The sequence below is a fragment of the Hibiscus syriacus genome, unplaced genomic scaffold (genome assembly GCF_006381635.1).
Source record: "Hibiscus syriacus cultivar Baekdansim isolate YM2019G1 unplaced genomic scaffold, ASM638163v2 tig00112411_pilon, whole genome shotgun sequence".
NCBI classification, from domain to species: Eukaryota; Viridiplantae; Streptophyta; class Magnoliopsida; order Malvales; family Malvaceae; genus Hibiscus; species Hibiscus syriacus.
The window spans coordinates 428,467-443,881 of record NW_024063326.1 but is presented as its reverse complement, the minus strand read 5'-3'; the positions used below and the strand labels follow the sequence as shown (position 1 = coordinate 443,881).

At 31.9% G+C, this 15,415-nt stretch overlaps 1 protein-coding gene and 1 pseudogene across 1 annotated transcript; both read left to right on the top strand.

The window, feature by feature from the left end:
• The first annotated feature begins 4,785 nt into the window (after positions 1-4,785).
• LOC120179392 lies at positions 4,786-5,258 on the top strand (annotated as a pseudogene).
• A 5,413-nt stretch (positions 5,259-10,671) lies between these two features.
• LOC120179393 (auxin-induced protein 15A-like) lies at positions 10,672-10,965 on the top strand. The gene has a single exon (XM_039184996.1). The coding sequence runs from the start codon at positions 10,672-10,674 to the stop codon at positions 10,963-10,965; it is 294 nt and encodes a 97-aa protein (XP_039040927.1).
• The last annotated feature ends 4,450 nt before the right edge of the window (positions 10,966-15,415 follow it).

Below are 15,415 nucleotides of genomic sequence, written 5' to 3'. Positions count from 1 at the left end.
GAAGAGTGAAAGAGTGAGTGCTTTAGAGACATTTCTTGTGAGGAATCACATGGCCTTGTGACCCAACAAATAATAAAAATCTTTTGACAGAGTAGGTACCTTAGTCTATTCTGTTGCAATCTTATTATAGCTCACCATTCAATGAAACCAACAATAATGGCCCATTTCAGATACTATTTATCATTCAGCGATGGCCAGATGATTATGACTTTACCTGGCAGATTGTATGGATGAAATATCATGAAGTTATAGTCATATCCACTAGCGACTGTGAGTCGGCATGCAAACCCTTCATGTTTGGTGATAATAAGGATCAAAGACCAGAACTGTTCGTACTTTTTGTACTGCATGAATCTGTTGTACACAAAATGGTATATATTAGAACTTAGAAGTCCATGTGACATAGTTTAGTGACTTGAACAAGGATAGGGTGATCTTAGGAAACTTCGGCGGTGAAATTTTGATTTTATGGGATGATAGGTTGAAAAGAAGAACTAAAAATCCTATTAATGATGTTAGCCCAATTGGGATTGTCTAATGAAAGGCGACTAATATACGGCATTACCGGATATATTAAAAGATATTAAATAAATTCAGTTTAGCGCTACTTATTATGTTGACAGACTAATAATGTTTTAGGTAGAAAACAATAAAAACTATTAAAAAATTTAGTAACCGGTTAACTTTGGTTATCGATAAGTATCGATATATATATATAAGTGTCCATACTTATTTTACTGTGGAAAACATTAATTTAAGGTTATTTTTTAGTGAGTTTTAAGATATTAATTTAGTAATTATACACGTCTAATGTTTATTTATGTTACGATATATTATTATTAAATTAAAAATATAAACATAGATATTACATATTTATTATTATCTTTGGGTAAAATTGTTAAATTTAAATTCTAAATAATATTTTGTAAAATATCAAAAAATCAAATAATTTTTGTGTAAATGAAATTATTAAATTAATATTGTAGGTGGAAAACATGAAACACTATTAAAAATTTTTGAAACATAAATTACATAACTTTCAACAAAGTATCGATACATTTTTATAAAATGTATCTATACTTTCAACATATTAGGTAAAATTTACCGGTTTTATCATAATGAAACTGGTTTTGTCATATTTTTACATGTTATATTAGGTAACACTTATATAATGTAATAGGTAGCGCTTATATAATGTAATAGGTAACGCTTATATAATAAAATAGGTTAATTACTAGAAACATTATCAAGCACAATAACATAGATACCGCTTTATAATGTAATAGGTAGCGTTTATATAATGTAATAGGTAGCGTTATATAATGTAATATGTAGCGCTTATATAATTAATAGGTAGCGCTTATATAATAAAATAGGTTAATTACTGGAAACATTATCAAACACTTCAACATATCCGATAAATTCTATCGGCTTTGTCATAATGAAACTGGTTTTGTCATATTTTTACTTAATATATTGTAAAGTATCGATTTATTTTTATAAAGTATCGATACTTTATAGGCTATTACTGCTTTTCTTTTAAATTCCAAAAGTGTCGATACTTATTTAATGAATCGACACTTTCAACATATCCGGTAGGTAGTTTAATGTAATAGGTAGCGCCTATTTTTGTTACGTTTACATTATTATACTTAATATGTTTCCAGTAAATAACCGGTTATTTATCCTTGGTAATTCCAAAGTGTCGATACTTATTAAATGGAATCGACACTTCACACATCCAGTAGGTAGTTTAATGTAATAGTAGCGCATATTTTTTTTACGTTTACATTATTAGACTGATAAGTTTCCAGTAAATAACCGGTTATGTTATCTTTTTTAGTGAGTTTTAAGATATTAATTTAGTAATTATACACGCTAATGGTTTATTTTTATGTTACGATATATATTATTAAATTAAAATAATAACATAGATATTACATATTTTATTATCTTTGGTTAAAATTGTTAAATTTAAATTCTAAATAATATTTTATAAAATATCAAAACAATCAAATAATTTTGTGTAAATGAAATTATTAAATTATATTGTAAGTAGAAAATAAACCACTATTAAAAATAACCGTTATGTTATTTTTTAGTGAGTTTTAAGATATTAATTTAATAATTATACACGTCTAATGGTTTATTTTTATGTTATATTATTATTATTAAATTAAAAATAATAACATAGATATTACATATTTATTATCTTTAGTTAATTGTTAAAATTTAAATTCTAAATAATATTTTTATAAAATATCAAACAATCAAATAATTTTTTTTTGTAAATGAAATTATTAAATTAATATTGTAGGTGAAAACATGAAACACTATTAATTTTTTTTAAAACATAAATTACATAACTTTCAACAAAATATCAATACATTTTTATAAAAAGTATCTATACTTTCAACATATAAGGTAAAATTTACTGGTTTTGTCATATTTTTACCTGTTATATTGTAAAGTATCGATCTTCTTGTTCGGAGGGTTAGGCGACCTCCTCACTCTCCAGGTAGCGCTTATATAATAAAATAGGTTAATTACTGAAAATATTATCAAGCATAATAACATATTAGGTAGCGCTTATATAATGTAATAGGTTGTGCTTATATAATGTAATAGGTAGCGCTTATTTAATAAAATAGGTTAATTACTAGAAACATTATCTAGCACTTCAACCTATTACATTATATAAGTTTTACCTAATATGTTATTGTGCTTGATAATGTTTATAGTAATTAACTTATTTTATTATATAAGAGGTACCTAATATGTTATTGTACTTGATAATGTTTCTGGTTAAATGATATAACATAACCGGTCACTTATTTAACCTATCATACCGATTTTTAGCCTTTTTTTTAACGCCGTACCGCATAACTTCCCTAGCCCAATTATATCTTCAACCACTAAATATTGACTTTAGAGATGGTTGGATTAGACGAAGAAAGTTTGACTTAGTTGATCCAGTCGATGACGGCAGGAAATGTCAGCTTTTCAAATACCAGAAGGAACTTCTAACCGAAGAACAGGTCAACTCTCAAGTGGTTCTAACGTGCAAACCCCTCCTTGCTGCTGAAGTGTCTGAGTACATGACATAACTAATAGTTTTTTTGGGTACATACAACCCATGGATGAGGAGATGAGAGAAAATGAAAGATGATGGAATTCACTATTACCAGAAACAGATTCCAGTCTATATTATATCTGTGAGTGTGGTAAATCTCATTTGAGTCTCTCCAACACAGAATAAATGGCCTCAAACCAGTGATCTATGGGGACAAAAGAATATTCCCATCAAACATCTTAGCTTTAACAGTATTGGGAATAGGGCAAGCGTTGACTTAATTGATTTGCAGCTCTTTAAAAGTTAATTGGATCTTGATATGAATGTAATATGTATAATGTTTTGGGAAAAAAGGTAAAAAGATTTGCTGTATAGCAATACTTGGCATCGGGTGTATTAATATTCTAAAGTTTCTTTGACCAGTAAATGACAGTGAATTATGTGTTCAAGATAGAACTGACTCGCTTTAAAGGGGTTTATTTAAGGTCGACATGTATCATGACTCACATGGATATGCCTTCCACTACCTTTGTTGGTAAGATTTCCACAGATATGCTAATATAAACTTTTGCAATCATGAATTATCATGGCCTACCAACCAATGGACAAAAAATGGTGGTCCAGTTGAAATTCTTATGGACTAATCATGGACTTTATGATTATAAAGCATGTCCAACATACCAGTGAGTGAATGTCTGAAAGAAAACTGCTCTAGACTGTATACAACATGCAGATCAAATTATTTTTCATTATGAAGATTTACTGCTTGTTGTTACATATTGATACTAGAAACATTGTTTTTATTCCTTATTCTCCTCTTTCATAACCTATTGTAAAGAAAGAACAGAGATACGGACTTTCTGGAAAACATGCGGTTGTTGGGAGTCGTCTGATATTTCCCAACAATAACAGTGTAAGAAGGACATTGATGCTTACACTTCACCTTGGTGCATACATTTGATATATACCATTAATAGCTTATTCATTTGACATTTACCATACATTGAACATTCAAGGATCTATTATATGTAAATCTATGCAGTTGGCATGTCAACAAAGATATATCACGCATATTCGATCTGTGGGCAACCGTAAGGTCATCTTCTCATGTTATGCTTTAGTCCTAAAGAATACATGTCAACTAGGAAGCTACTGGTGTTGGTGCGTCCTCGTATGTTTTCGAAAGTGTCTTCGTCCGTTGCAAGTGGTGGTTGACTATGGATAGTCACTAAGAGCTTAGACAAATGGAGTCATCAGCAGAACTGAGTGTGACTCGATCAAGTTAGTCCAAGATACCAGTCTGAATGAATGGATGAGGATGATTCTAATACTATTACAAAAAGTTAGCTGATCTTTAATGGTCTCGAAACGTCATTTCAGACAAGTATCGGCTATATAGAGGATCTGCACTTACCCTCAAAAGTATGTTGGCCTTAGTGGTACAACAAAAGCAACTAAGGAACAAGGTCTAAGTTCAATGGTTAGCGAATAGTCCAAATGAATCCTCTATAGTCTAAGATCAAGACGAGTGTGTGTTGAATTCAGTGATTTATAAGTTCAGAACATTTGGAACTTATATTCACATAAAATTTCGCAAATTGCCACTTTCTTTAAGGTGGTAGGGCATAATGCTTAGCACAAGACAAGCAGAACCATGTGGAACTTAACTAATTGCTTCACCTGGTATGTTTCTAAATATTCTTCAATATCCCCACTATAAATTTGGCCTCAAAGATGCCATTTTCAAACTAAGTCTTCAATCTTCAAAAACACTAAAGCTTTATTCTTTCTGCTATCTGTTTTCTTCTCTAAAATGGGTATTCAACTAATGGGATTAGCTCATGCTAAACAAAAGCTCCAGCGAACACTTTCAGGTAGAACAGGAATGCAGCATTGGGAACATTGAATGTTCCTAAAGGCCATATTGCAGTTTATGCCGGGGAAGGAAACCGTCCGAAGAGGTTCGTGATTCGGGTGTCGTACTTGAATCACCCTTTGTTTAACGACCTGTTAAATCGAGCCGAGGAAGAATTCGGATTCAACCATCCAATGGGTGGCCTCACAATTCCATGCAGTGAAGAGTACTTCATCAGTGTAACCACAGTATTAAGTTGTTCATAGATGCTTCCACCACCAACAAAGAATGAAGAAGAAAAATCATTTTTCCTGGCTTGTAAACATACAGTAATTTGTAAGGCAATGAGATTTTGATTCTTTACTGACAACAAAAACCTGTTGTTCTGACCAACTGTTCTTGAAATCAGACCAATCATTTCATTTTTCTGGAAATTTTGAAGGTATTAGATATTACAAAAACAAAAAATGCCAAGATTGCATGTTTCTAATAACAGCAGCAACCAATCATCTCATTTTTCAGGAAATTTTGATGCTTTACCTAAGTTGTCGTTTTTGAATCTTGAGATGGTTTCCGAAAATCTCTCCTGCAACCAGAATCTCTGAAGTAGTTTACTTTCTTTAAATATATATTTTCTTTTCAACTACAACGCATAGTTAAGACATCTAACAAACTTACTTGACAAGTTAAAAAAATTCCAAAATTTAATTATCATATCTACTTAATCTAGCTATCTATAGATAATCATGATAACTTTATGGCTGATATACACTAAAAATCACTATAAATATCTTTAATTAGAAGAAAGGACTGACACCTTTTACGATAACCTTCTTTCGCTTTATAATTCATTCTTTCCTCCATTTAAACATAGGCATATGGTTATTCTTCTATCAAATTTTTCGTTTAAATTAAAAAGAGAAAAATCATTTATAACCGACAAAATCAATTTGTTGTTATCAACAGAATCCTACAAGTCCTGTCACCGTAAAGTATGCCTCCTTAGTCCCGATTCGAAATGCTCAAGAATTTTGAATGCATGGAAATACTATAACTTGGACCAAAAGTAACCCGGAAAATGCCACTATTTTTAGTAAGAAGATCGCCCACTGGTTTCCACATTCAAAAGCAATAATTTCTCTGGTGCATTTGTTGCAGATTCCTTATGTCAGTAACTGAATTAAATGCTTGGAATGTTGAAAATTGCCTTCAACTTGGCCTCTGATTTATTGCCGTTTTCAACTACTGCCCATACCTCTCGATGTTTGCATGCATATGATCTCTTTTCAACGTTTATTCAATTGTTTAATAAACATGTAATAATGAAACTGGTGCCCCAAACATGGCGGATGGTTGAAGTCGGTGAGTCGTCAGTTCATGCATGTGCTTTTGAATTGTTTTTACCAGTCATTAAATTCTACGCCGCTAAGCAGTACCGCAAATTGCTGTTTTACGCCCATCTTTATAAGATTTTGTCTATATATATATATATATAAATTTAATATAATTAACAGGAATCAAGCGATCAATAATTTAAAAAATATTATTTATTAAAATTTTGAGTTCAAATATTATGTATGACAGAGATATAATAAAAAATTAAAATAATATACTGATAAAAGTATCGATCCTAGCAATCTCTATATTATACGTGCTTTGGTTCACGGAATGTAAGATTATTAGTGGGAATAAAAGATTACCAGGGAATAGGATTACTAGGAATGTTGTATTTTGTGTTTGGTTGGTTTAGCAGGAATGTAAGATTATCGTGTTTGGTTAAAGAATAAAAGATTATTGTAATGTATATTTTGACCAAATTGTCCTTATATATTTGTTTTTTAACAAGTTGGAAAATATTTATATATTTTCTTTAAAAAAATTAAATTCATAAAATTTATATAAATTTTTTTATAAAATTGAAAATATAAAAATGTTTAATGAAAGGATAAAATTTTATTTTAACCCCCGAACTTCATATAAAATTTTAATTATAGATTTTTTTTGTAAATCTAAAATAGTTTAAGGATAAATTTGTAATTTAGCCTTCGTAAATTTTTTATTATTCAATGACAGAATAATGATATTTTTTAAAGAAATTTTTTTAAGGGCATTTTAGTCCAAAACGCCAGTAATCCAATAATATCTAAGGAAAGTGAGGTAATGACATTCCCGATAATATACCCCAAAAAATCCACTATTGGTAATGTAAGATTACCGGGAATGACATTCTCGGCCAACTAAACGGGGGAATGTGGATTCCATTCCCATGGGTGTGTTTGGTTGGTGGAATGTGAGATTCCCATGGGAATGTTGGATTATCGGCGTTTTGGACTAAAATGCCATTGAAATTTTTTTTCTTTAAAAAATATTAATATTATGTCATTGAATAATAAAAAAATTACGAAGGTTAAATTACAAATTTATCCTTAAACTATTTTAAATTTACAAAAAAAACTATAATTAAAATTTTATATGAAGTTCGGGGGCTAAAATAAATTTTACCCTTTCATTAAAACCTTTTTATATTTTAAATTTTGAATATATATATATATATATATATATTTTATGAATTTAATTTTTTTAAAGAAAATATAAATATTTTCTAACTTGTTAAAAAAACAAATATATAATAAGGACAATTTGATCAAATATACATTCTAATAATCTTTTATTTTTTTAACCAAACATGTTAATCTTACATTCCTACTAAACCAATCAAACACAAAATACAACATTCTCAGTAATCCTATTCCCTAATAATCTTTTATTCCCATTGGTAATCTTTTATTCCCACTTATAATCTTACATTCCGTGAACCAAATGCACCCTAAGTTACATATTGATCAAGTTTGTTCCTTCTTTTAGTAGGGACCAAAACTCAATTTAAAATATTATACAATGACTATTTTAATACTTTTACTAGATCTAATCTTTTATCTTTACATTATAATTTAATGTTTTCAATTTTTAATAATTGGGTAAATATTATACATTTTCTAATAAATTACACCATATACCATTCAACTTTAGACAATGTATCATTTATACCATCAAACTTTCAATTACTCCAATTATAGCATTGAATTTTGGTTTTAACTTCAATTACGTTATTGGGTCGTTAAATTTTAATGACATGATGATGTTGATAGATATTTTTGTCACTATGATGACATGTACAAAATAACATAGTTTCGACGACGACTATTAATATCCAAAATAACATCGTTTTTGGCACTGAGCTTTAGAGATGTATCAATTTTGCCACTAAATTTTTAAACATATCCACTTTTGGTACTACATTTTTTCGGTCGCCGCTGGAAGCCAATTATCGCTCGTCATCAGTCGTCTTTCGTGGTAGGATTAGTAGCAAAATGTTTGCATTTCACTCATCTTTTTTCTCTTATCATCAGTTTTCCACGAAACTCACTCAAATTCGGAAAAAAAAATCTATTGAAAAATTTGACGTTCTAATACTCTGATCTTTTCTAATGATCATCCAATGAGACTAGTTTTGAGGTATTTTCCGTCTTCTTGAATTAATGCTTTTACCTTTCGAATTTTCAAACAAACACTTTAAATCCTCAAATCTATGAATGTCCTCAAACTTCTAAATATGATATATTTTTTGTTTAATTTCGTTGATTTTGAGCGAGTTCGTGACAAATCAATCCTAACATAAGAAAAATGAGTGAAATTCGAATTTTAACACCTATCTTGTCGCAAAATGTGACCGATAATGGACGGCACCTAAAGTATAGAGATGTCTGATATAACTTACACTTTCTTTTCTCTTATCTTCTTCAAAACCGTTCCACTTTAAAAAGGAAAATGCAAGGTGTAAATGACATGCTTAAAAAAATAAGCCACGTCAAATTATTCACACAGCTAATGACAATTTTTTTTAATTAATCTAGGATGATTATAAGATAGCATTTGTTTTAAAGATTATCAACCATTTGACAATAAAAATTCACACCTTTGTAGTCTTTGCTGGTTAAACTTGTGACCTCTAAAGATAACAATCATTCCTTTAACCATTAAAGTAGCTTGATTCGTGCACATAGCTAATGACACTTAAATTAACTTTTTTAATAAAAAATACATAACCTAAGAATTAGGGGGGAAATTAGCATCGGTATCAAATTAGTCAAATAAAATAAAGTATTACGTTCTTAACAATAACATCCAAAGTTGTAATCTTACATTAATAAATTAAATTAAAATATTATCATAATAATTTTCTTTATGCCTGAATCCGATGATTATACTAATAAATAAGTACTTAATCCGTGGAAAGACAAAATACGAGGATACTGTATGTATTTAGCCAGCTAGGACCACATGGATCGACTGTAGTTCCGTACTAGGTAAGAATATTTTGTAAGGTTACACGTTAACGTTCTCGCATATTCACTTTGGTCAATGATGACTTAATTTGGATCAATCCCACTTATCATTAATTAGCAACATGTTATGCATTTAAATTAGTTTTAATATTCGCATAGATTAAACGAACTCAAATTAATAAATTTAGTATTATATTTTGAGATTTCGAATACGATATATAGAAGTATGAACATTTATTGTTAAATTATTAAAAATCTTTAAACGTGTATTACTTTGTATTCAACCTAAACAAAAAAAAAATTAATTCAATATTCAAATCCAATTTTAGTAATAAAAAATATTATTTTTCTTTAAAATTCTGAATTTTAAAAATTACTATTTTATTCTATTAAAAAATTGGCTCAACAGTACAAAGAAACAACAAACAGATAATGCATCATTAACGATCACGTTGCTCCGAATTTTCCTGCGTACGCCCTGTTTTCTCGAACAAAATGGCTAACAAAAGATGGTCTTTGGATTCAACTGAGCTAACCCATGTGAGCCCTCTGGCGCGATGGGTCCTCTCAGCACAGTGGCCAAGTTGGAGTCGTCGATCCTCTCAGAACTCAACAAAAAACAAATGGTTTATGAGCCTTTTGGTTCTAGGAAAACCTGACAACTTCAACTGCATCCCTATATCTCCTTTGATTATTTAGAATCAGACGCTAACAATGATGATGCTAATTTGTAAGAGGAAAAACCTGACAATTTAATTATTTTTTATTTTAAAATCATATCTTATTTTTACGTTTTAGTTTTATTTTATTTATTTTTAAAAAATTAATGATTATGTTAATATGTCGCCATAAGATAATGTCACGACATCATTGATTTATTGCATCAATAATTCTGTCAATCTTTTAATAGTAAATAATTAAAATGAAACAAAAATATAATATTAAATATGATTTTAAAAAATAATAGTTGAGTGACAAAAAATGTACTAAATGTAGTTATCCATAATTCTATAATATTATAATCAAGCCCATAATTCATGCTAGACCTTTCCTATCTGGCTTCCATAATCGCCAAAACTTTATACTCTCAACAAAAGAAGAAATTTTCAATGCATGTGAACACCAATCCCACGTTAATCCAATCATATAGTTTAGTACATACAGGTTCATGTTCATGTACATGTGCCACTCAAATTATACTAATCAAAACCTTTGGCACCTCCTGCCGCAAGTTGAGTGATGTAAACCATGTGGACAACTGCAAACCAGCTGCCAAAACACAAAATTCACCCTATATAAATACAAACACCAGCCCAAGCTTCCAATTCCAACCAGTTTCTCCACATACAATATACCAACTTGTTTCAGCTTTAAACAATATTAGCTGCTTTGAAAATATGGGTTTCCGTTTGCCGGCAATGATCCAGGGTTCCAGGCAGCTTCTGAAACACCATTCCGGCTTCTCTCGGAAACAATCGGACGTGCCCAAAGGCCATGTCGCGGTTTATGTTGGAGAGGCGCAACGAAAACGTTTCGTGGTTCCCATTTCGTATTTGAACCATCCTTCGTTCGCTGTGTTGCTGAACCGTGCCGAGGAGGAATTCGGTTTCGATCATCCGATGGGTGGCCTCACCATTCCATGCAAAGAAGATGCTTTCATCAGGCTCACGTCTAAGTTGAATCCCGCATGAACCATGATGATGATGGATATACGAAGCTGTAATTTTTTACAAGCTTTTTTCCCCCTACGAGTTGTAGTGTAAATATTGAACACATTAACGACTGGAAGTTATTGACCATTTACATATTTGTTTTTCATATGGAAATTTCTGATTTAATTAGAAAAAAAAGGAATAAATATTAAAACTATGCATAAATGTAAAATATAATTTTTATCGGTCGATACCAAAAAAATTTATAGAGGAATGGAGACATCTCAATACCCTCACCAGGCAAAATCTCGTTGATAGGGCGTTGAAAATTTTTTATTCGTTAAATAGTGGGATCGCCAGATTAATTGTTAAAGTAGTGTCCTCTACAGTACCGGGGGTAGGTCGCCATGCACGCCCGGCGACCAACCAGGTCGCCATGCACGCCCGGCGCCCAACCAGGTCGCCATGCACGCCCGGCGACCAACCAGGTCGCCATGCACGCCCGGCGACCAACCAGGTCGCCATGCACGCCCCTGCGACCTACCCCACGACCTCCATGCACGCCCATGCACGCCCAACGACCTCCATGCATGCCCAGGCACGTCCAACGACCTCCGTGCACGGCCATGCACGCCCAACGACCTCCATGCACGCCCAGCTCGCCAAAGGTCACCATGCAGTCCATGCTTGGACTGAACAACGTTGGGCCATGCAGGATAGGTAGCCATACAATCCTCTCCACTTGCAGCTGCTCAGGAGAACCTATTCCTCCTGCTCCTCGCGTGATTCCTCTTACATCTGCTCAGGAGACTCATGCATGCAGCTGTAATAGCTGTATTATTGCAGCATGATTTGAGCTGCAAAGTGTCATAGATTCGTGCCCTAGCTTCTAGCCATAGCTTGTCCCTCATGCCATAGCTTCGAGACTGTTCACTCTTGTTATCATAGCTGTATTGGTGCAGCATAAAATCTGCTGTGTTGTATTATTGCAGCGTTCAACGGTTGAAAAATTTACAGCTTTCAACGTGAATTATACAGCTCAAATTGATTGCAACTTACCTACCAACCGTTCAAATATCATTATATATTGGATATGAGGGGTTTAGGGTAGAATCATAAGAAAGAAAGAAAATTTGGCGAGAGAAAGGAAATGAAAGGAAAATAAGAAGAAGAGGAAATGGAGATAAAGGCTCAAATATCGTTTGTGAGGTAATTTTTAATTGTTTAATTTAGTTTATTAATATGAAATTATGAAATAATTAGTTTGTTAGTTTAGGGTTTAGGATAAAACAGAAATTTAGTTAATTAGTTTGTTAGTATAAATTATTAGTTTGTTAGTTTAAGTTATATTATATTAATTTGTTAGTTTAAGTTATATATTAGATTATATAAAAAATTAGTTAATTAGTTTCTTAGTTTAAGTTATTAAATGTAAAAAATATTTAATTAATTTGTTAGTGTGTTTAAACGTATATTAAGTTGTTTGTTGAAGTTTAAGTTAAAATATTAAAAAAGTTAATTAGTGCTTAATTAGTTTGTTAGTTTGTTATTTTAACTAAATTATATTATAATAAAGAAAAAGTTTAATAGTTTAAGTTCTATTATAATATATTAGATTATATAAATTTAATTTTTTTAATTTATTGTTGTTTAAAGAAATAATTTTTTTACACGTACAGAGCATTATTCCACAACATTTTTCCACGTACATATTGATTCGAAGAAAGAAACAATAAAGGAAAGGAAAGGAAAGGAAATGAGCAACAACTTTTTCACGATTGTCCATTATAATGGACAGATTATGGAAAATGAGATCGGAGTAGTTTTTCAGTCTGAAAAACCAATAAATATGATGTTCAAAAAAGACATCACATTTATAGAAATGAAGCATAAGATAGAAAGAAAATTCGAGTTGCAGTTGATGGTTTGAGGTATAGGTTTATGATATGCCCCAACCCAGTCAAATATGCTGCAGTTCCACTTGAAGAAGATGATGATATTGGAACCATGGTTCGATTACATGAGTTAACCAATATAGCAGTTATTGAGTTATTTGTTGATGTGCATAACATATGTGATGTTCCTGGGTCATCAAGAGGTGTGGCTCAAAATCCATCTGAAATGACTTTATATAGTCAGTTTGAGGAGCCGACATACAGGTTCCCGAACAGTTTTATGGCACTATTGGAAAGTGTAAATGAAGTCGGGGGGACATCTGCAACAGAAGAGTGTGAGACGAGAAACATACCGGAATTGGTTGTTGATATTGACGCTGAAAATCGATGGGGAGAAATTCATGATGATTCAAGCGAAGATGAAGAAACCGAAGAACCCGTTTTGGGCGGCGACGAAATATTTTTGGTGGAGGTGCAATTGATGAAGTTCCGGCACCGTATGAAGCTACTCCTCACATGTACGAGATAGACTATGATGCGATGAGGGCACCTGAATTCCCAGACATGCCACATTTACCTCCATACCAAATGACTGCATCATTCGATAATTCTGGTGAATTTTCAGTTGGGGTGCAATTCAGAGGAAAAAATGAAGCTACCCTAGCGATTAAAGAGTACATGTGGTATTCACCAGAATTATCGAATGATGCAGTCATTTGGTATGGAGGTAAATGTGGCATGTCTGGGAATTCAGGTGCCCTCATCGCATCATAGTCTATCTCGTACATGTGAGGAGTAGCTTCATACGGTGCCGGAACTTCATCAATTGCACCTCCACCAAAAATATTTTCGTCGCCGCCCAAAACGGGTTCTTCGGTTTCTTCATCTTCGCTTGAATCATCATGAATTTCTCCCCATCGATTTTCAGCGTCAATATCAACAACCAATTCCGGTATGTTTCTCGTCTCACACTCTTCTGTTGCAGATGTCCCCCCGACTTCATTTACACTTTCCAATAGTGCCATAAAACTGTTCGGGAACCTGTATGTCGGCTCCTCAAACTGACTATATAAAGTCATTTCAGATGGATTTTGAGCCACACCTCTTGATGACCCAGGAACATCACATATGTTATGCACATCAACAAATAACTCAATAACTGCTATATTGGTTAACTCATGTAATCGAACCATGGTTCCAATATCATCATCTTCTTCAAGTGGAACTGCAGCATATTTGACTGGGTTGGGGCATATCATAAACCTATACCTCAAACCATCAACTGCAACTCGAATTTTTCTTTCTATCTTATGCTTCATTTCTATAAATGTGATGTCTTTTTTGAACATCATATTTATTGGTTTTTCAGACTGAAAAACTACTCCGATCTCATTTTCCATAATCTGTCCATTATAATGGACAATCGTGAAAAAGTTGTTGCTCATTTCCTTTCCTTTCCTTTCCTTTATTGTTTCTTTCTTCGAATCAATGTACGTGGAAAAATGTTGTGGAATAATGCTCTGTACGTGTAAAAAAATTATTTCTTTAAACAACAATAAATTAAAAAAATTAAATTTATATAATCTAATATATTATAATAGAACTTAAACTATTAAACTTTTTCTTTATTATAATATAATTTAGTTAAAATAACAAACTAACAAACTAATTAAGCACTAATTAACTTTTTTAATATTTTAACTTAAACTTCAACAAACAACTTAATATACGTTTAAACACACTAACAAATTAATTAATATTTTTTACATTTAATAACTTAAACTAAGAAACTAATTAACTAATTTTTTATATAATCTAATATATAACTTAAACTAACAAATTAATATAATATAACTTAAACTAACAAACTAATAATTTATACTAACAAACTAATTAACTAAATTTCTGTTTTATCCTAAACCCTAAACTAACAAACTAATTATTTCATAATTTCATATTAATAAACTAAATTAAACAATTAAAAATTACCTCACAAACGATATTTGAGCCTTTATCTCCATTTCCTCTTCTTCTTATTTTCCTTTCATTTCCTTTCTCTCGCCAAATTTTCTTTCTTTCTTATGATTCTACCCTAAACCCCTCATATCCAATATATAATGATATTTGAACGGTTGGTAGGTAAGTTGCAATCAATTTGAGCTGTATAATTCACGTTGAAAGCTGTAAATTTTTCAACCGTTGAACGCTGCAATAATACAACACAGCAGATTTTATGCTGCACCAATACAGCTATGATAACAAGAGTGAACAGTCTCGAAGCTATGGCATGAGGGACAAGCTATGGCTAGAAGCTAGGGCACGAATCTATGACACTTTGCAGCTCAAATCATGCTGCAATAATACAGCTATTACAGCTGCATGCATGAGTCTCCTGAGCAGATGTAAGAGGAATCACGCGAGGAGCAGGAGGAATAGGTTCTCCTGAGCAGCTGCAAGTGGAGAGGATTGTATGGCTACCTATCCTGCATGGCCCAACGTTGTTCAGTCCAAGCATGGACTGCATGGTGACCTTTGGCGAGCTGGGCGTGCATGGAGGTCGTTGGGCGTGCATGGCCGTGCACGGAGGTCGTTGG

Coding starts and splice junctions, on each gene's coding strand:
- LOC120179393 (XM_039184996.1), top strand. CDS start 10,672: ATGGGTTTCCGTTTGCCGGCAATGATCCAGGGTTCCAGGCAGCTTCTG.